Source organism: Erpetoichthys calabaricus, chromosome 12 (assembly GCF_900747795.2).
Source record: "Erpetoichthys calabaricus chromosome 12, fErpCal1.3, whole genome shotgun sequence".
In the NCBI taxonomy this organism is placed as follows: Eukaryota; Metazoa; Chordata; class Cladistia; order Polypteriformes; family Polypteridae; genus Erpetoichthys; species Erpetoichthys calabaricus.
The window spans coordinates 48,800,160-48,823,550 of NC_041405.2; the positions used below are offsets into that span (position 1 = coordinate 48,800,160).

General features: G+C 42.5%; 1 protein-coding gene across 3 annotated transcripts in view; it reads right to left on the reverse strand.

Annotated features, from left to right (window-relative positions):
- Positions 1–22,343, reverse strand: part of arhgap20b (Rho GTPase activating protein 20b) — a 65,540-nt gene extending 43,197 nt beyond the window's left edge. For all 3 annotated transcript variants that reach the window (XM_028815488.2, XM_051934496.1, XM_028815487.2), the window contains exons 1-2: positions 21,939–22,343; positions 5,594–5,676 (exon numbers count right to left, since the gene is read on the reverse strand). In XM_028815488.2, coding sequence (XP_028671321.2) covers positions 5,594–5,676; positions 21,939–22,022 — 167 coding nt within the window. In that variant the 5' untranslated portion in view covers positions 22,023–22,343. The remainder of the gene's footprint in view (positions 1–5,593; positions 5,677–21,938) is intronic.
- Positions 22,344–23,391: the final 1,048 nt, after the last annotated feature.

The window sequence follows — 23,391 nt, forward strand, 5'->3', positions numbered from 1 at the left end:
TCCCATTATTGTCTTCACTTGTACCCTGCCTGCAGTGTTGTGGTTGATTCTGTCCCCGGTGTCTGCTTAATAGTGTGATGTCAATGAGAAAGTCATCAGGAAAGGTGGAGACCAGTACTAATGGTCTACTGACTAGAACAAAGCCTGAGAGTCAGTTTTGATTTTATATAGTGCCTTTCATAGGGAATGGCATTACAGCATACTGCAGTGTATAAAGGCAAGGGACATGGGAAGTAAGCATGCCAGGAGAGTATGAAGACATAGTGCATAGGAGTGCATAGGATGAGACCATTTGAAGATAAAGAGCAGCTCTATAACCAGAATGGCTTGAGTATTGAATGATGAGGAAAGCATGTGACATAAGAATTCGAACATTTGAGGGTTCCTTCTAAGTGGTAAACTTTTATATTATACAGTAGATTACTACAGTGGATTTAGAAAGTATTCAGACCCCTTCACTTTCTGCACACTTTCTTGTGTTGTAGATTTAATTTTAAATGGATAATATTTTCCCATCTTTAACTAGACACTGGCTCCCCAAGTCTCTAAAATACGGGTTAGATGGGTTTAAAAATTAATGTATGGTCGAATTTGGTGGTTTAAACCCTCACAGAGCCAACTCTCAGGTTGAAGGTTAAGTACATTTATAGTCACAAATATTAACCTTATTACTAGTAAAACAAATCTACCGTCAAACCAGTATAGTATAATAGTTTTCAAAGCAGATTGTGAAAGGCACTATATCAAATAATACTGATTGATTTCAAATGTAGTGGAGTGGTGCCCATCCAGGAATGATTCTTACTGTTGCTGCTGCTGCTGCATGAATCTCCTACTAAACCTCACAGTGCAAAATTTAGGTGGGTTTAGAAATTAATGGATTGATATGTGCTTTGAATGTGTGACCCTTGCATAATGCTGGGGCCTTTTTATTTGTTGTAGACAAACCTCTGTGGGGTTACACAGACAGTCCATAACACTAAGACTCTAACTAAGACTCTAACACTAACACTCAGACTTGGTGTCAATTGCAAAATAACATGCTGGACCCTGGCTTGGAAGTGTTCCCTAGGGGAGAAGAAGTGACCCTGAAAATGTCTGTGCGCTGAGGCCTAAAAGGCCCTTCTGGCCGCTATAAGGATGAGCATGGGGTTTGGAGTGGAAGTGCTGGCAAGGGATCATCTGGTAGGAAGAAAAGTGGCCAGTATGGGTTTGGAGTAAAGACAGGACGGTAAAGGAGTGTTGTTAAGTGTGCAGTGTGGGAAAGTGGATCTGCTGCTACACTAGACAGACATTATTGCTGAAGCAGACTGAGAGAGACTTTAGGTTAGTCATTTTCTTATTGTATTTGTTATTCATTGTATAACATAATATCTATCTGTTATATAAAAAAATTTTGGGTCGAGACGTGATCATCTCAGGGAGACACTTTGAAGTCCTATGAGACTTCTTGCACGTCATGTCCTACTTACAAACAATTTCTCGGAGACACTTTAACGTCCCACGAGACAAGGAAATGAGACAAAAAGACAGCTTCTGTACAGGCTTTTAAATGATCGACACGCAGCGCGACATGCAGATCACGCAGCTCGGTAGCAGCTAGCAGCAAGCCAGCAGCTGATCCATCTTTAGCGTGCATTCAGCCCCCCCCCCCCCCCTTCACAACGCAAGAGGCAGAGACGCAAAGTGCCTAGCGTGAAGTGCACCCACGGGGGTGGGGGTTGTGGGGTGGGAAAGTGTAGCAAGTAGGGGGCACAGCCCCCTAGTAATATAATATAATATATATAATATAATATAATATAATATAATATAATATAATATAATATAATAAAAAAATCCTGAGACGAGACAAGACTTTTTAGCCTGGGACGAGATGTGACTTTTTCAGAGAGATACATTCATGTCCCATGAGACGAGACTTTGTGCCAAGAGATTTAACGACGCCCGGGGCTAGAAATAAAAGACAAATAGTAGAAGACAATGTAGAATGTCGTAAAGAGGTTCAAAAACGTTGGCGAGGTACACATGCAAAAAAGGTTAGAGATAATGAAAGTACTAAAATTCGAAAGTCTCAAAAAAATTATAGTAAATATCGCATTAGCACAAACAAATGGAAATTATTACTTGGTGAAATAACAGAACAGTGAAAAGAGATCAAATATATTGTTCGGATTTAAACTTTAAGTCGGAGACTTGTAGATCATCTAATTCGTGTTGCCATCAGGGAAAGGTAGTGTTTCTTCCCAATGAAGAGGCGTATCTGTGAGAATTAAAACATTTGTTGGTTGGTGAAAGTGAAATCCACATACGTGAATGGCAGAGATGTGAAATGGCTGGCACGTAGTGCAGGCCGGGGTGGGGGGTTGGGGTTGGCGACTGAAGGTAATATAATATAATAAAACAGGGGATTCCTAATTCAGTCCTGGGGTACCACTGTGCCTACAGGCTTTCATTCCAAACAGTCTCACAAATCGGGGATCACTCTTTTGTCTCATCAATCTAATGTTTTTTTTCCGGCCTGTCTTTATTATAGAAGCTGTTATTTCCCAGTTTCTGCCTTTTTTGTGTCAATCTGGAAATGAATGTGACATTAATTGCTGTTCTTTTCTTGCTTTTAAAAATTTTGCTCTTTTTTTAAGTTCTGCTCATTTAAACATTTTTTTTAATAATGAGATCACAAATGAATTTTATACTGAAGTTGCTGTTCCCTTTAACATTCAGTGATATTTGCACCTGCGTCTGCATGGCTCATCATTAATTTCCAGTATTTGGATACAATTAAGGGAGTAAACTCCACAGGAAAAGATGAATTGAAAAAAGAATTTAGGAAAAGAAAATGAACATTTAAAGATCTGTCAAAAAGGCAAACTTCTGAATTGTGTTTATACTGTATGAAAATATACTTGCACATACCTATATCTGAATGCAAAATAAGGGAAGAAGAAGACTAATTAAACAATGAGATAATTTGTAAGTCTGAATGATTTATTTGTGAAACTGCTGGAATGAAAACCTGCAGCCGCAGAGGTACCCCGGGACTGAACTTGGGAACTCCTGATATCATATCATATATAATGGCACCCTGTGCATACTTTAGTTTTTTTTAATACACCTCACTTCTTTGTCTTCAGTTTCAGCTACATCTTTTTCTATAGGTCACTGGTATTTAAAAATAGAAGGATGGATGATATAAACCAATACAGAATTTTTCTTCAGACTGCAGGCTCAGAAGAATTATGTCATAACAAACAGTAAAGTATTACAAGAAAAACAAAAAATGTCAGTTCCAGTAAATCCCAGAAGTGATTCCGTTCCTTTCGGTCCCTGACCAAGGACCCCTAACCTTCAATTGCTCATCCTTGGTATGACATTAATCTGCATCCTTCCCTTCAAGCAGGTCCTCCAACTTATAGGGAAATCTCAGGGGTTGTGGGCAGGACTGGCACTCCATCCACCATAAAACACCTCACACTGTTCTACTCCATTCAGACTAATGTGGTGCTGAGGTGTCACCCATTGCATGACTGCACTCGGGTCCTAATTTGGGATCCTGAGGTGGTTTGTTGTGGGGGTTGGGGTGTGCCAATGTGCTGTATCAGTGCATGCTCCCAACTTCTCTCTTCTCCTCTTCATAATCACTTACCTTTAAATAGTCTAAAACAAGACCCCATATGCTTATGTTTGAAATGTATCATTTTTAACTTTCTGGGACTGGTTCTTAAAGGGCTAGGAGGACAAGTAAAGAATCGTCACATCATTTTCTAGATTATCATCCTCAAAATAGCACTCCATTGCCGACATTACTGATCCACATTTTGAAAAGTTACAAATTTGACCCATCGTTTCTCATCAGTGGGTGAACCCCTGTAGGTTGGTGGATGTGACAAGCACAACATCAAATCTTTCTATTTTTTTGCTGACACCTATTGGTTTACTCTTCACCATTAGGGTGTAATTTCTTGCACAAAATAGCGTCCAAAAATTGCCTAAAAAGGAGGGTTGTTTTGGACTAGAGGTGGTCTAGAGGGCCAAAATGCTCAATATCATGCATAGCTAGACATCAAGATGAGTCAAACCGTTTCTCATATGTGGGAATTTTCTCGTACAGGTGTGTCAGGAGGTGAAGAATAAAAACAACTGATGTGGTTTCAAAGGGTTTGTAAGTAATTCTCTTGAACACAATAGTATCATACAACTGAAGTAAATACTGTAGCTTTTTAAAGGTGCTAAATAAAATAAAGATGGATTGAATGATTTAAGGAGTGGCAAAGTGGTGGCACTGCTGCTTCTCAGTAAGGAGGCCAGGATTTGCATTCTGGGTCCTCTCTGTGTGGAGTGTGCATGTTCTCTGTGTAGTTTGCTCCCACAGTCCAAAGACATGCAAGTTAGGTGAACTGGCGATCCTAAATTAACCCTGGTGTGTGGCTAGGGTGTGGATTTCTGTGTGTTTGCCCTGCGATGGACTGGTGCCCTGTCCAGTGTTTGTTCCTGCCTTGCTTGCTGTGCTGTGCTAGCTGGGGTAGGCTCCAGCAGACCCTGTGACCCTGTTCAGGAGACTAAGTGGGTTAGGCAATGACTGACTGATGGATTTAAACCAACTCTGTATTAGACTGCCCCTGCTCTAGGGTTTGTGCTCACCTTGTGTCCCATGTTGTTAGTTACTTTAGATCTTTGAGGCTTCATAACTTGTATTAAGTATGCTTCACATTGAATGGTTGAATGGATGATTTACATTCTCCGAAAATGAAGCCAAAAACCAGAGACTGCGTGAATTTCTAGGCATAATAAATACATAAAACACTACAAATTTAACAAAACAACCCTATGTGTATTGTTTTTTTAAAAATAACTTGTGATAATGTTGTAAGGTGCTATATAAATTAAACTGACTGTGGTGGTCTGTGAAAAGAATCTAACAAGGCTTCAGGAGAACTGAGCCAATAAGTGACAGTAAAACTGATGAAGTAGAAGACCACTGAAAGTTTAAGCATTTTGGGACGTATGGGACAAAAAGGTGGAAGAGACAAGAGAATCCGAAAGGGGGACGCCTGAGTCCTTATTGTGCTCCTGTGATGAAATCTGGTGGGATATTTGCAAAGCACTGTTTAGATTTTCCTGCTTTATGCTTCAGCGGCAGTTTCCACCACAGCACTCCTCTTTGCAGCCAAATAAAGTCAGGAATTCTTTCATGGAAGTGCCGTCTGAGTGCAGCTTGGCCGCAGAGACTGTGCAGAGGGCTGAATCGGGGGGCGGTGGGACTTTGAGGTAGAATTGGTGTGAAGTGAGCATGTTAGCTTATAAGCCATTAGTCCCAGACATGCTGGCTGATGCCCTCTGTAATTCCCTTGTCCTCTCCAGAGTGTGCCATGTATGAGTTTGTGAGTGTCGATGTATTGCAGCATGTGTTACTTCATAAAGTGGTCAAATAAAGGCCTGGCACCTTCTCCACAGCTGATTCTTGCCTTATTCCTGAGTTTGCTGGGGTAAGCTCTGTCTCTCCTTTGACTCTAAACTAAACTAGACTAGACAGGATTGATAATGGCCTGAGTAGGACAACAGCCTACCACATGATTTAAGGGATGGGGGCTCTTACCTGCTCTGCACCCGGGACCTGCCGAGGGCCTTGCTGATTGCTGATGGTGCCGAACGCCTCCTTTGCATTGTTGACTTCATTTTCTAAAGAAAGAAACAGAAAGAGGTTGTGGGTGTATGTAAGATGCAGTCAACATCTTTTTAGACATCACTTAGACATCTAGAAGAAGCAGGAGTTTCTACCTCGCTCAAAAAAGCAGCAGAAACGGTTGGGGTCAGGCTACACAGTCATTTAGTCGATGCTCAAATGATAAACTCATAGGCCACTGGAGAGCCCACATGCTGACCAGGAGTCAGGTGAGGCCCGAGACCTGCAAGAACATTCTAGTAGGCTAAAAGAGATGTGTTGTAGCACTAGAGACAGAAAGAGAGAGAGTAAACTAGACCACCTCTTGTCAAACTTGTGGTTTAAAGTGATAGGGGCCTACGATTCTGATCTACAAAACCAAGTGCTCTTTGAGGTAGGTGTTGCACACAAGAGTTTGCTCAACATGCAACACACTTTATTCACACACATCAGCTAATAAGTGCACTGCTTAGTGTGGTTAAAAGTGTATTGAATGGCAGACATCATCACTAATACTTATTATTGGACTGACACCTTTGTCCAAGGCGACTTACAGCATCTGAGATACTATTGGTTACATTTCTTTCACAAACTGGAGAAATTAGTTGGTCACACAGTGTTAGTAGCAGGATTTGAACCCACAAGTCAGGGTCTGATGTCCAAAAGCCAATCTAGATATGAATTGCTGGGCATGGATCATACTTTGTCCTGCACGCTATATATGGTACCTGGGAGCTGCAGAGTACACTTCACACTTACTGTGGGCCTCTACACTTGGGACACTTAAGTACTGTGAAAGAAGAGCACTCATCTGGTATCACTTCACACCCAGAATAATACTTAGACACAGCATATATCTAAAAATGTGCATTGAGTATAGAAATGAAACAAGGGGGAACACAAAGTAAGAAGCAAATCCAAACCGTACCTGCCCACTGGGCATAACTTGCACAGGTTTGGACCCCTGTCTACCAGGTAGGGTGGCTAACTCACTTTCCACGACAATCAACATGTCTTGTTGGCTTGGCTTCCTTCGCCCTCATAACTGTGACCTCTCTTCTTCCTGACACTGAGGAGCTCATGCCTGACATCTTCAGCCTCTGTAGTTGTCTTACATGACCAAGCTGTAGAATCATTTACTGTATGGGATCTTGGAATCCCCTGTTTGGCCATACAGACACCAGGCTAGATCTACATCTAGTGGCATTTGGCATCAATTACTCTGAGATGACTTTGAATGTTCCCTCCCAGTATGTCACTCTCCTTTGGTCACACTTGTGACGCTGGCTGAGATTTTTCACCCCCTAGCAGAGACTCTGTTTTCATACTGCCAGTACCAGTGTGGCTCTCTCTTGATTAGTGGTTCCTTGCCCTCTGTTCTTTGCCATCTTGGAGATTCCCTTGCCTTTCCAGGCACCCCCTCAAGATGAGTTTGCATAATTTGCTGTGATTTGTAACTCATTTTATTTCTTTCACTATGACACTCCTAACAGAGCAGACTGAACTTTAAAATGCAAACTTTGTATGCAAACAATGCTGGGCATATTAAACAACAACTTACATGGCATACATCACTGAATGGCCTGTTCTCGTCACAATTGTTCTAATTTTGTAATGTTCTAACATTCTACACTGGGCACATATAATACCTGCTGTATAAATTTTATGGCACACATTGCATATCACATTTATTATGACACACTGCACTTTGCCTCTCACGCATCACTCTTGTTAGGACACTCTGTTTATGCCATACCGTGCTGGTAATAACGCGCTTTGCACTGCACTCATCACATGTATTATGAGCTGTCTTTGCACATTATGGCACATGCCAGTTTACTATAACACATTTCATTTTGAACTGCTCACACAATGCAGGCAACACTAACTGTGCTACAGTACTCTTTGTATGACACACAACATGCTTCTTATGTCAGATTTTACATGCCACACATATCTCTATATTTATAAAATCCAACATCTGTCTGTCTGTCTGTCTGTCCGTCCGCCCACCCGCTTTTCACGAGAGAACTACTTAACGGATTTAGATCAGGTTTTTTTCAGTAATTTGCTTGAACATTCTGGTTGATTTTGTGACTTCTGTCATCATGCTATGTATCATAGTTTGCTTGTGGTACCAATTTATTTGCGCGAATCCAAGAGAGTCATAGTGGGCTGAGGGGAGGGAGGCCGGGGCCCTCCTCACTCATGTGCCAGCTTCGGGGCATATCTTACTTCTACTTAGCTACTTAAGAGAACTACTTAACAGATTTAGATCGGGTTTTTTTCAATAATTTGCTTGAACATTCCGGTTGATTTTGCGACTTCTCTCATCACGCTAAGAATCATAGTTCGCTTGCAATAGCGATAAATTTGTGCTAATTCGAAACAGAGGCTGTGGGCCGAGTAGAGGGGGAAGCGTGACGTCAGGAGTGGGGAGACAGGCAGGGCCCTCCTCACTGTCCTGTTTCATTAATACGCAGACAAAGCCATGGGGGACAGCTAGTATTGTATATAGCATCTTTTTTTAGCTCAGATTACATTTGGTATGAAATTGTATACATAACACCACATTCAGTGCGTTTACGTGCACACACTAAGCCACTCTAAGGTGAATAACCTGGTTAAGGCAGAAACCTGGCTTTATAAAAGTACACTTCTGAAGTTCTCCTTTGGAAAAGTGTCAGTGTCCTTAAACTGGGCAAAAAAGGGTTAAACGACTTCATCGGCCACCATGAATCTGAACATAAACATGGAAGCTGCGTCTCCCATTGGGATTAATAAAGTATCTATCTATCTATCTATCTATCTATCTATCTATCTATCTATCTATCTATCTATCTATCTATCTATCTATCTATCTATCTATCTATCTATCTATCTATCTATCTATCTATCTATCTATCTATCTATCTATCTATCTATCCAGAGCAGAGTGGGAAACGTTAATTTTAAAAGTAACTTAATTACATTACCCATTACTTACAAAAAAGTAATTCAATGTGTTATAGAGTTACTTTTTATAAAATGTAATGCATTACAAACAGTGCATTACTTTTATGTTACTTTCTTATTTTGAAAAGCTGTCCATTTCACTGGCCAGCCTTTACAGGGTGAGTCAAAATTATGTTAACACTAATGGTACTGCTATGTATTTACTTATATGCAATTTTTGTGGACAATTTACAGTATGTGCCACATATGGTACATGTGTTGAACATGATGGCGAACAGGTTGAGACATTCCTGTAAATCATCTTGCACATATGAAGTATGTTTTGCAAATAAATTGTTTCCACCATTCAAATGTTAACTTAATTTTGACTCACCCAGTATTATTAAATTCTAAGCCCTTATATGAATGCTTGTGAAACTGACTGGAAACACAGCCAAATTCAATCATCTTCTTGTGTTTCATAAATACGTTTAGTCCTTTATGTGCTGTGAAGTAAATTAGATCCATCCCCTTTTTATATTCTCGACCTGAGCCACCAATAACGTGTGGCATGAACACTCATGTCACTCAACCACACAAATAGATGGATTAAAACTAAACTAACACTTTATTAATATGTTTCTGTTAATCACAGATTGCATGCAACACACTCTTTTCAGTTTGGCTGTGCACTTGAGCTCTGCAAAAGGATGGCATGTACAGATATGTGTGCTTTCTGCCTTGCACCAAGTGCTGCTGGGATAATAACAATGCAGGTGTTTTTACTTCGATAAAGTGCTGCATTAGGTTTCCTATTACTTTAAAAGGTAATCAGACAACGTAACTTATAACATATTATACTGCTATTCATGAGATTGTGTTGCTAAGTTTGGCATTGCACCTTCAGCTTGTCCCTTAAAGTTAGCAATTTCTGAAATATTGAGACAGATTATTCCAGCTAGGAGAAGGAATAATAAGATTGCCTGATCATTTGCCTCAAGAAATTACTTTTGTGGATGCTTCTGCCCGTGGCTGCTGAAAGCGTACGTGAATCGATCACATAGACAGGCTAACAGAGTTCAATGTCCATACAGAGACTACAAATTCCTTAGCAGTGACCCGGTTAATGGTTTACATGGTCAAACATCTGAAGAGATCTACCTTTGTTAACCCAGTTTCTCAGAGTCCAATAACCTTGTTTCTCTTAACCAGAACTATTGTTGACATGGCATTTCAGAAACCAGGTTTCTGTGGATAACTGGATTATTAAGTCACGTGTAAAATGCACTGATTTTGTGTGGCACTCATCATGTCAAACTTTGAATGGTTATCGCTACATGGCACGGGCTGTATAATATTTTTATAGCACGCATTGTTTGGCACATCCCACTTTACAGCAGAAATGCCCACATGTCACATACTTTGCCTAAAGGCTGGAGTTGGGCTACACGCAGTTTTAGAAATGTAACGTGGCAGGGTTTTTTTTAAATTTCAACGTGTGCCACTAGCATTGTGTTTGGTCACCATGGTCATGTAATGCTTTGAACTGGCTATCTGATGTGTCACTCACTGCGGTTAAGCCTAACTTTGCCTTACTTTGAAGTCTTACTTCATTTTTTTGTCATAGACTTGTTTAAGTCCTGCCTGAGCTTAGGTACTCTCTGTTCCATAATGATGGGCTCCGACGTACTTATTTGATTAGTTGTCTAGGCCCATGAATTAGACCTCCAGTATTTGGCTGAGCCAGGCTTCAACTGTCCATGTTGTATACTACTTAGTTTAGACATCATTTCTGGACAATAACAAATTTCTGTATTTGAATACATTCTGGTTTATCTTATAACACCAAAGAGTGGTAGCGTGTTGCATGTTGGTCAGTCATAAGTAAGAATTTCGTTCTATGCTGTACTTGTGACAATGTTACTACTACTACTACTACTATAACACAACACTTTGCATAGACACTGGGCTCTGCCTGGCCTACATCACATCTTAAATGGTATACTACATATGGTACGTTAAAGCTAATTATATGGCACAATACGTAGCACCTGGTTCATGAAACAGACATGTTGAAAGGCTTGTGATTAATAAATTCTACAACTACTACTACTACTGCGACACACATGACCTGACTGCACTTAATCTACCACATTGCTGTCACACGATAGATTGCCTTTCTTGCACATTTGCTCTTCTGATTCATCTGCCCCTTCGAACAAACAGGCTGGCGTTCTGTCTAAACAGCGACACTCCTTAATGTCATCTTGTTTTTCTGTGAGCTGGCATGTGAAGTGGAGACCGAGGTTGCACACTGTGAAACACAAACACTGCAGAACACAGGCGCTATCTGCTTAGCATTAGAGGGGCAGTTTAAACACCCACTGGCCGCAACAGCCCCGCTGCCATGGAAACTGCAGCATTGCAAACACTGAAATCCTGGGCTTATCTGACGGAGGTAAACAAAATGTCCCTGATATGTCAACACCTGTCATGTCTGACTGCTCCTGAGTAAACAAAAAGTGCCATGAAGCCTCCAAGCTATGCTTGCCAGGGGCAGGCACCCCTCACAGTCCACATGAAACATTAATAGGGTGGCCAAACGTTTTCATGAAATTTGGAACCAAACCTTAATTAACACCACCTGACTGAAGCTTGATAAATTCAGTAAGTAGGCAACACACAAGCATGTCACAAACTGTGCAAAGTCTGACAGGTTACAAAGGAGAGGGACGTCAGCTCAACACCTCAACACCAGAGACATTTGTGGAAAATGGGGTCCAGTTCAGGAGGAAGGTAGAATATCTATCATCTGGTGCTGTGTTCATTGCCACCTGTTGATGCAAGTCACAGTCTCACTTTACTGCATACACGTAATGAGGAACTTGAGCTTGAGCTTGAAGAGGATTCAAAGCCACACACACTAGTCACACACAAGCCAAATTTCTTCTGAGAGGCACATTTATGATGATGTTCATCTTCTGAGCTCCATGAGCATAAAGTAAAGTGCATCTAAAGAGATGGGCACCATGCGTAATAAATAACCAACTTCTGAGTGGTAATAGTATCCATCCATTCCATCCATCCATTCTCTTCCGCTTATCCGAGGTCGAGTCGTGGGGGCAGCAGCTTGAGCAGAGATGCCCAGACTTCCCTCTCCCCGGCCACTTCTTCTAGCTCTTCCGGGAGAATCCCAATTTGTTCCCAGGCCAGCCGGGAGACATAGTCCCTCCAGCGTGTCCTGGGTCTTCCTCGGGGTCTCCTCCCGGTTGGACGTGCCCGGAACACCTCACCAGGGAGGCGTCCAGGAGGCATCCTGATCAGATGCCCGAGCCACCTCATCTGACTCCTCTCGACGCGGAGGAGCAGCGGCTCTACTCTGAGCCCCTCCCTGATGATTGAGCTTCTCGCCCTATCTTTAAGGGAGAGCCCAGACACCCTGCGGAGGAAACTCATTTCAGCCGCTTGTATTCGCAATCTCGTTCTTTCGGTCACTACCCATAGCTCATGACCATAGGTGAGGGTAGGAACATAGATCGACTGGTAAATTGAGAGCTTTGCCTTACGGCTCAGCTCCTTTTCCACTACGACAGACCGATGCAGAGCCCGCATTACTGCGGATGCCGCACCGATCCGCCTGTCGATCTCACGCTCCATTCTTCCCTCACTCGTGAACAAGACCCCGAGATACTTGAACTCCTCCACTTGAGACAGGATCTCGCTACCAACCCTAAGAGGGCACTCCACCCTTTTCCGGCTGAGGACCATGGTCTCGGATTTGGAGGTGCTGATTCTCATCCCAGCCGATCCAGAAAGAGCTGAAGATCACGGCCTGATGAAGCAAACAGGACAACATCATCTGCAAAAAGCAGTGACCCAATCCTGAGTCCACCAAACCGGAACCCCTCAACACCCTGGCTGCGCCTAGAAATTCTGTCCATAAAAGTTATGAACAGAATCGGTGACAAAGGGCAGCCCTGGCGGAGTCCAGCTCTCACTGGAAATGGGTTCGACTTACTGCCGGCAATGAGGACCAAGCTCTGACACCGGTTGTACAGGGACCGAACAGCCCTTATCAGAGGGTCCGGTACTCCATACTCCCGGAGCACCCCCCACAGGATTCCCCGAGGGACACGGTCGAACGCCTTTTCCAAGTCCACAAAACACATGTAGACTGGTTGGGCGAACTCCCATGCACCCTCCAGGACTCTGCTAAGGGTGTAGAGCTGGTCCACTGTTCCGCGACCAGGACGAAAACCACACTGTTCCTCCTGAATCCAAGGTTTGACTATCCAACGGACCTTCCTCTCCAGAACCCCGGAATAGACTTTTCCAGGGAGGCTGAGGAGTGTGATCCCTCTGTAGTTGGAACACACCCTCCGGTCCCCTTTCTTAAAGAGGGGGACCACCACCCCAGTCTGCCAATCCAGAGGCACTGTCCCTGATGTCCATGCGATGTTGCAGAGACGTGTCAACCAAGACAGTCCTACAACATCCAGAGCCTTGAGGAACTCCGGGCGTATCTCATCCACCCCCGGGGCCCTGCCACCGAGGAGTTTTTTGACCACCTTGGTGACCTCAGTCCCAGAGATGGGGGAGCCCACCTCCGAGTCCCCAGGCTCTGCTTCCTCATTGGAAGGCATGTTAGTGGGATTGTGGTAATAGTAGTAGTGGTCATAATAGTTGCGGTAGTAGTAAATGTAGTAGTAGTAGATAGTGGTCATAGTAGGTTGTAGTAGTAGTAGTAGAAATGGTAATAGCAAATTGCATTAATGGTAGTAGAAGCAATAGCAGTGGTAATAGTAAATTGTAGTAGTAATACTAGTAGTAATGGAATCAGTAAATTGTAGTAGTGGTTAGCAGCAGTAACAGTAGTAGTAAATTGTAGTAGTGGTGTTGGTAGTAATAGTAGAAGTAGTAAATTGTAGTAGCAGTATTAGTGGTGGTAACAGTAGTATTAGTAGTGGTACTAATAAATTGTAGTTGTAATAGTAGCAGTGGTAGTAATAGCAAGTTGTAGTAGTGGTAGGAGTAGAAATGGTAATAGTAAACTGTAGTAGTGGTAGTAGTAATAGTGGCAGTATCAGAGTGTAGCAGTAGTGGTAATAGTAGGTTTTAGTTGTAGCTGTAGTAGTACTAGTAACTTGTAGAAGTGGTAGTAGTAAGTTGTAGTAATAATAGTAGTAGTGGTGGTAGTAGTAGTATTGTCATATGTATAGAGAGTACACTGAAGTTCTTACTTGCATCTATAATAATATTGCCATCCGGCTGGCAGCTACCTAAACAATACTAATATCTATTTGAAGAACACCAGTGTGATACTTTAAGCTTTCTCATTTATTTATTTAGTTAGTTTTGGTGATCACATTTTTGTCCAATTTAAGCAATAGAAAATATCAACCAGACACTGTAGATAGCCATTATTGAAGAAACAAGCTAAGATGATAGACCACAAAAAAAGTTCATAAACCAAAGCAGTATTGATAAACCTGAAAATGGAAAAAGATGTGGCCCATTATACTGTATATATATACACACGGTGGACTAGCCATCTTCTGCCATGATGCGTCATGTCTGCACCTTCTCTGTGGTATTCCTGTATTTGTAAAAGATGTGCAGTGTACGGGTCAGTCACCATGATTTAGTGGTGCCTTTTTGCAGGGCTGATTTCGGCCTTGCGTTCAGTGCTGCCCAGCTAGGTTCTTGTCCTCTCATGACCCTGTATTAGATTAAGCTGATTTTGACTGAATGATGTCTGACTGACATGTAATGTTCACAGACAAGAGCAGTAAAACATTGATAATGAGTATAAGGAACAGCAAAAAAGATACATACTTCTTGTTCAGATCTGGCTGGCTGAACTACATATGTATACCACAGGCTGAAACCTGGATGCTCTAACAAAAAGAAAGGCAGGCACACCAGGACATGACCACAGCAAGAACTGCCACACATTCACTTCACTTTATTTATATACTAGCATTTATTAAAATTGGCTTAATGTTACAATAGGAAGTCCCTCTGTTTCAGTCATGTCATGCATTTATGAATCTCTGTTCACCGGATATGCCTGACATCCCTCTTTTTTTGGACGTCTTGGTGCCTTTTTCTTCTGATTCTGTTGTGGAGGCTGGATGACATGATGTCTAGGATGCATGGACATATGCAGTATGATTTACTATCTTACGCTAAGCCCTTGCCTTTGTTCATCAGACATTCCTGCTCATTTGTCGACGCCGGATGACATTATGTTCAGGCAGGGGCATAGAAGCCTGATGGACGGACATCTTATCGATTTACATATAGAGAGATAGTGTTCTTTGCAGAGTAGAGGCTTGGTTCGCGTCAGAAGTTAATCAAATGAATCTCAGATCATTAAAACAATGTATTTCTACTTTCTGAAACTGTACTCTGAAGTGATTTCTTGAACATTTAATATGCTCCTGAGTTCATTCCAGTGTGCCACTAAATATACGAGCTTTGCGTCCATGATTCAATATCAACGCCGAGTCCTGATTAGTACAGTGTGTATGTTTGCTTAGTTTCTACATTGATTTACTTTGGATATTTCCATTTCCTCTTGTTTCCAAAAATCTGTTCAGTTAATTAGCAATTGTCCAAATGACACCAGTGCCCTAGCATTCCATCCATGGTCAACCCTGCCTTATGACCGATGTCTGGATGAGCAGTTTGTAGAATATTATTTATAGAAAATCATGAAATATTTGTTATACTGTATAGATAGATTAGAATGTCTGTTATGTAGTTTCCAGAGACTGTATTTAAATCCTTGTTCGTCTGTGCCCGCCACTTTGCCATGAAACTGTGTTATGTTAAGTGACAATTCCAAACCAGTCCAGTCTCGGTATTTGGGTGGCAAATTTGAAGAAATATATATATATATAATAATATAATATATATATATTATATATATATAATATATAATATATATATTTGACATTAACAGCATCCCACAATGAATATTTTTACCCTTTTCTATTCTCAGTTTAGGGATCCTTACCAAACACCCCGTATTTCTGAAGCCATTGAAACATGGCATGGGAAAGGCGCTATATAAATACAATGTATGTATGTAATGCCTTAGCGCTCGTCCAGCAATTTGAATCCAATAGCCACTGATGAAAGTGGAGGATGTACTGTTACTGCCCCGTGACAGATTTGCTCAATTTAAAAACATGATCATATTCTATGCATAGTTTTCCACCAATAGTCACTCTGTTTTTCATCAGATTTTAATGTTTCTATTCCGATTTATCTAGATGGACCGGTAAATAGACACAGAACAGACAGCACATTTCAGCACGGCCTTTGGGTTGCACAAGCAGCCACCTGACAAGGAAAAGCGGAATGACATGTTTAGACTCACACATCAGGCACAAGGGTCACCATAGCTGGGGTTATCCCAACAGCACAAAGCTGGGCACAGTCCTGGGCAGGATGCCAATCCATTACAGGACCCACTCACATAGGTCAGTCTGGAATTACCAGTCAAGGTTACCAGTGTGTCTTTTTGGATGTGGGAGGAATACACATATAGACACGTGGAGAAAATGATAACTTCATTGGATTTTAACCCTGAACACTGGATCTGTGGGTGATGTACGTGACAGGCCTGGTGTAGTGAAGCAGTCAGTTTACCAGTAAAGGGATCACATTATAATTGTCATATACTCCACATGTGTTCTGGTACTTGCCTGTCATTTTGTCAGACTGCTGACTTTATTGCTTCTAATGATTCTCACAAAAGTGAAATAGCAGGAAAACAGAGTTCTGCTTCATGAAAAAAGTCACAAAACAAATTGTGTTTTGACTTTCATCTCATCTGTAATCTTTTTTCCGTGTACAAAATGTAAGGCATGGTTTGTTCTATTGAAGAGCAGGGCAAAGATGAGTGTAGCAGGAGAGCTTAAGCCCACAAGCAATTTGCTGCTGCTAAAATCCATTGGCCTAAGTATATGGCCATCAGGCTACCTACGGGAGGATCCCATATTGGATTGGCTTACACAGATGGTCTTACCTCTGACCCCAAACATACATATGACAAGGCAGTGTGAATGTGCAGACAGGAAGTGTACAAGGCAGATGACAACGCATGAAGCCGTGGAACACTGGGGTCGTGATCTCAGAATAAGAGGAAGCAATAGTCCTTATTTTCTACCCACAAAAAACTTTGAAAACCCACAAAATATCATTTTGAATTGTTTTGCGTTTCAGTCATATTCAAAACTAATTTTAGGGTCAATTTTACAAAATTGCTGTTTTGCACATCACTAGTCGTTTCTATAACTGCTCAATTGCATGCACTAAAGGCCATGTCACATTAGACGACTTTTCCAGCAATTTTCAGCCATAGCCTTCATTTACATAATCTTAGCAAGTTGGGGACACTTGGTTGTGTGCAGCCATGAAGCCAATCCCATAATGTGACATGCCTCCAGACTCAATCCAAGTAATCCATGACTTGCTCTTTAGTCACCGAGGTGGGCTCTGTGTGCATGAGAGATGATAACCAATGAATGCAGGCTTGACAAGGCTTAAGATTCCCCAGGCCCATGATTCCTACAGTACATATTGTTTAATATTTTTTCAAGCCCAATGTGGGATTACCCACCCTGTCTTTTTCGAATGGTGGAGGAGCACATATCTTTGACTGCTGTGGAACCCCATGGGGGACCTTCTGCTAAACCACAAAGAGGTAAAAGTCTTTTCCCTAGGCCCACCATGGGCACTTGACATCCCTGCTCATCCAGATGTACAGTACCCAAAAAGTAGTGATGAGGAATGAAGAATGTGGGTGTTTTTTACCTCACAAACAGAAGAGAAGCTCATCTGTCTAATTTCTTGTGTTCTACGTACCACAACAGAATGGATAAAAGAAAAAAGAGAGCCCTGAGATGGTGGCTGATCTCACCATAGCTGTTGACCTTTCATACAGCATCGGCTCCATCAGGCAGTCACAAAAAGGGGGCAAACAAGACTGTGCTATAAGGTCAGCACACACTCAATAAATTAGACATGTCCAGTGATTTTCAGTTGTTTAAACTGATATGGTCTGGTGACAGGATCAGCAACAGCGGTCATCAAGTCAGACATACCCCAGAACTAGAAGTCGTGTAATGTGACCGTCTTGGTCAGTGTCGTAATTCATGCAATGCTTTTATAAAGCTGCTTTGCATGCTGTTAAAATTCACTTGCATATTCATTGCATATTCAATACTGCATTGAGCATTGAGCAATGCAGCGGGGTTCAGTGCTCCTGCTTCACAGAGTCAACCTGCTGGGTTCAAATCCTGTACCATGTCAACATCTTTGGGGGGATCTGCTCATTTACCTCGTGACTTCATGAGCTCTCCTTCTGTTACTGGGGCTTTCATCCCATGTCCTTAAAAATATTTGTGTTAAATAAATTGCCAATTTTAAAATAGTATGTGTGGGGGCACCTGTGATGAACTAGTGCCCTGCCCAGGAGCAATTCCTGTCTTGTGCTCAGTGTTGCTGAGACAGGCCCCCCGATCCTGAGTTAGATTTAGTGGCTTTCAGTAAGCTGTATAGATGCAATGTTATTATCTTGATGTTCTGTAAATCCCCAGTGGAGTGTGTGGTTTGTTAGTCTATATCAGGTACAGATTAATCTATTACATTTAATTGCTCTTTATCCTTGGTTTGTAATGCATGGTGAGAAGCAAAAATGCTCTACCCCAGCCTGTTCAGAAGATTCCTGCTCACGTGTATTCCTTAATGCATTAGTCTTTTTTATATAGCGCTTTCACAAAGCTCTTTACAATTCACTCTAGAACTGAGTTTCTCATTTAATGGTTTCTGGGTCTATCAAAAAGAACAGCACTCTTACACACATCGTAGGCGGCAATGCAGACACACACACGTCCCGCACCCTCTCTCTTTTAATTTGGGACAAACCTCATAAATGGATTCATTGTGAGCACTCCTTCTGGGATGTGAACTTGGGTCCTGCCGACCATGTAAAAAACAAAAAAAAAAAAAAAAGGAAAACCAAGCTAAACCAGACAAAGGAGAACTTCTTTTGATGCAACAGGGTCATTTAATTTGAACCCTGGTGCAGTTCCTCACTAAATGTCACTGTCTAAGATACAGAATCATTGATCTGATGATTGTGACTACAACCAGTGCATTTATCACAAAGGTTACCTACTTGGCAGCCCATATTCAGTTTTCCACAGTGAAGGCCAATGATGTCTCCCAGTAGCAACAAAATGGACACAACCAAGTGTACCCAGCAGCACCACTTAAGAACTTTATATATTTCCTCCAGTCCCACTAGTTCAACCCCACTCCCCTCGCCAGACCATTAAGAAACTGGTGATCTTTCCCAATAGCCATTCATGCTGATTACCCCTCCACAGCACAATCTGAAGTCCTCACAGTGAAGATGACAACATTTCCCCAGTAGCATTCATTCACACACCGTAATAAACACCATCAAACTCTCCTTTCAATGAATTCCCCTCACCTGGCCAAAATACAGATGTCCACCAGTTTTTGGTCCTGGCTTCACAAATCAGATAACAGTAGTCCAGTTCTGGTACAACTTAGAAACCCAATCCAAACCTCATGAATGAATATGTGATGGCTGGCTGCACTAGCTCCTCTCCTCTTGACAATGCATTGTTATCCAGAATCTTCTGTGCAGAATGAAGGTGAATTGAAAATGAGGTTCTAAGTCGGGGAAGTAGAACAGCTCAGAAAGCAGCAGGTAAAACCCACCAGAAATAAGAGAGCTTTGCACACGGCAGCATTTGAAGGCACTGAGCACCTGGCACCATGAGTCTGACTTATTTATTCACACTCAGCTATACTTGTAAACATAAGTGACACATTCAAGTAACAGATCGCCATATGCAGGACCCACCTCGAGGCTCCAGACTGTCAAGACTCTGAGCAGGACACGCAAGTAGTTTGCCATCTGAAAGCAAAAAACTACTGCAGATTTAAGGTCATTCATCTGGTCAGCACTCCAATTTCAGCCCTGCTTTGATGTCTAGAGGACTTTGGCAGACTCGTCTTTGTGGACCTAATGAACCCCCGACCTGAGAAGGCCAGTCTGGAGCTTTCATGCCCAGTTATTAGGGAGCAGTTTAGTACAAGAGAGATGACAAAGTCTACTATCCCTACTGGTTGAACCAAAGTTGGTTTCAGTCATTGGATATCAAGACACTGAGCAGCCTATCTGATCAGTGATCAACACCTAATAGCCACCACACTTGCATCAGTATTGGTTCCCATATTTCTATGTCCTGGTCTGCCTATGAACAGATAATAAAATACCTAGTATCTCCATTTCAGCACTGGCCAAAATGTAATCATACCCAGTGTTCCTCCTGAGCATTGACCAACATGTAATGACACCCAGTTTCTCCACATGACGATTGGCCATCATATAATGACACCCAGCATCTCTACATGAGCACTGGCCACCATTTCATAACACATGGGTAACCCCGCCTGAGCAATGGCCATCACATATTGACATCCAGTATCCTGACCTGAGTACTTGCCAACAGACAATGACATCCAGTATTCCCACTTGACCACCGTTCATCATGTAATGCCACTCAGTATTCCCACATGAGCATTAGTGAACATTTATTCATATTCAGTATTCTCACTTGAACATTGGCCAACATATAATGACACTTAGTATTCCCAACTGAGCACTGGCTATCATGTAATGACACCCAGTATACCCTACTTGAGCACTGGACATCAGATAATTGCAACCAGTATTCTCACTTGAGCCCTGGCCTGCCTTCATACATGTAACACAGAACTCAGTATGCCAACCTTAGCATTGCCCACCTAAACCAGCTTCACTCATATGATATCAAAACATTGAACAAACCATTAAAGCAATGACTGGCACATCATACTCATTACCATTGCATCAGTACTGGTGGACATATAGAAGAACATCTAACATCCTCAACTGAGTCCTAGCCTGGTTCTTAACAGATAATAAACCAGTCAGTATCACCACGTTGACACATAATGACACCCAGTGACACTTCTGAGTACTGGTCAAAACATAATAACTCCCAGTTTCCTGATATGAGCACTGACCCACACTCAACGACACCCAACTTCCCATCTGAGAACTGGCAGACTAATAAGGACTCATACTGACCCTTTTCAGCATGGGACACCACATATGATACCCACTATCCTCAAGTGAACAATGGCCAACATACAGCAAAATGACAGTCCGTGTCCATACCAAAATATAATGACACTGAATGTCCACAATTGGGATATGGCCAACAGATAATAATAATCAGAACCCCAGCATTTCTACTAGCCAATAAATAATTATACCCTGTATTCCCACCAGAACACTGGTCAAGAGATTGCAACAAGTATCACTCCCGAGCACTGGCCAACACACAATGACACCCAGTGTCCACACCTGGATTGTACCAATAAATAAAAATGTCCAGTATCCCTGTTTCAGGCAAACAGATATCCACACTGAATACTGGCCAATAGGTGAAGACACCCAGGGTCCACACCTGACCACTGGCCAACAAATATCAACCTCTAGTATCATAAAATCAGTATAGGCCAACAGAAAATGACACCCAGTGTCCACACCTGGCCAGGGGTCTCATTAGGACAATCGTTATCTCCACATAGGTCATAATCTATAGATAATAAAACACTTGACATGCCCTCAATGGCAGTGATCTACATATAGTGTCACTCCAATATCTCCACTTAGCACTGGTCAACAGTTGATGATACTCCTACCAGAGCACTTCCCAGCATACAATGTCACCTAGTATTCACACCTGAGCACTGGTCAGCAAATGATGACACCTGACGTCCACACTGGAGCATCACTAACAGGTGATGACACCCAAGGGTCTCATGGGTACTGGTCTACAGATAACAAAACCCCCAGTGCCTCTTTAATTTCTTATCAAAGCTAGCATCTCCACAGCCCCCATAGGAGAACTGTTGTACATGCAATATGGCTCCCCGTATCCCGTCCTGAGCTCTGGCTTGCACTTATCAGGAATCCTGGTCTGTCCACATTGTTCTATACTCTACACATGACAGTAAAATTGAATTTGTTAAAGGGCTAAACCCCCAATATTGCCACCTGACCTGGACTGCCACTGGCCTACACATTGCACAATCCCATTATCCGAGCATAAACATTGGTCTGGACATCAAACGACTCGCTTTTCAGAGAGAGGAACTCTGGAAGGATGCCCTGTACATTCTTAGATGCCAGGAAGCAGAACTTGTCTGGTATCCCCAGAGCTTCAGCCACTGGCTCTCCCCTCACCTTTTCCCACTGTTGGATTCGGCTCCTCAGCTCTTCGGTGTCCCCAGTTGGCTGGCTGCTGCTGCTGCTCTGTTGTGGTGTCATTTTTGAACCAGATGGGGGTCTTCAGAGCATCGGTAACATTTCCAGTGCTTGGTACATCCCTGACAGAGGAAGGTCTGAAGGTCTGGGGACGAGAAGACGGGCGCTACGAGTGTTGAGAGGTGGCCAGCTCAGGAAGCCCTCCTCATTTTCTAAATAAGGATATCCTCACGGGGAGCTCCGCTGGCTCACACAGCTGCATTCCTCACATTGCACTGTTTCTGCCTCTGCTGTCTGCTCTGGAGGAACTGAGGGTAGCGAGCTGAGCCTGGGAGGAGGAGGAAGGCCTCACAATTAGGAGAAGGCACCCCTCCCTATTATTTACTCTGCACTGCCCCAGGCCCACTTTGTTCTTGTCTTAATCTTTTGGACTCTCAGTCTGTCCTTGTTAAATCTGAATCGTTCGGTCTTTGTGGTAGTCTGGGTCTTAGTTCAGCCATCCTCCTGGCATCAGTGTGACTCTGCCTTGTCCCTTTCACTCCTTTCTTTGTTCCTCTTCTACTGTCCTTTAGATCCTAAATCTGACCAACTTTCAATTTTTTTTCTTCCACTCTCTCTTCTTGTGTCTTATGGGACCCCATGGCAGATTAGCTATCAGGCTTTGGCTATCACTAGACCAAATTCCTGTGTTATTTGTTATTTTTGGGGAGTGGTGACTTTGTATTTATAACTTTCCATATCACAGTGGCTTTGCAGGACAAAAGCAGTTCAGATTTTCATAGTGTTCGCAGAATCTGGTCAGTGCCTAACTGACCATTCAAATTCTGTTGCATTCTTCTTCTTAATGGGTGCTTGGTGATACAGTGGATAGTGTTGCTATTAGAGCCATCTTAACAGCATTATAGGTCCCCAGGCAAAGCAGTGCACTGAGGCCCCTACCTACACAACCACTCAGCAAGTCACAACAAACATAGATTAGTACGGGGCCCCTATGTTTGTGGGGTCACCGGGCAACTGACTCAGCATGTCCATGCGTTAAGATGGCCCTGGTTGTCTCATCTGATTCTCATCTAGGCATGATTGATCTGGCATTTGAATGTTCTCTCTGTCTTTATGGGCTTTCCACCAAGTACTCCAGCTTTCCTTTCACATCTTCAAAGACATGTTAGGTTATAGTCGACTCTGGTGTAAATGGGTTTGTGTGTGTATGCATGTTCTGTGATGGAATGGCGTGCTGCTCAGGGTTGTTTCCAGCAATTCTAAATTTGATTAAAGATGGTTTGGAATGTATATGGGTATAAACCCTTCTTCATCTAAAATCACATAGTGTCACTTCTACCCTCTTTAGGGGAGGTTACCACCAATTGTTTTTGGAACGAAAGCCCCTACGGTATGGGGCAGGCCTTCTACTGGAAAGAATTAGGCTGCTGCT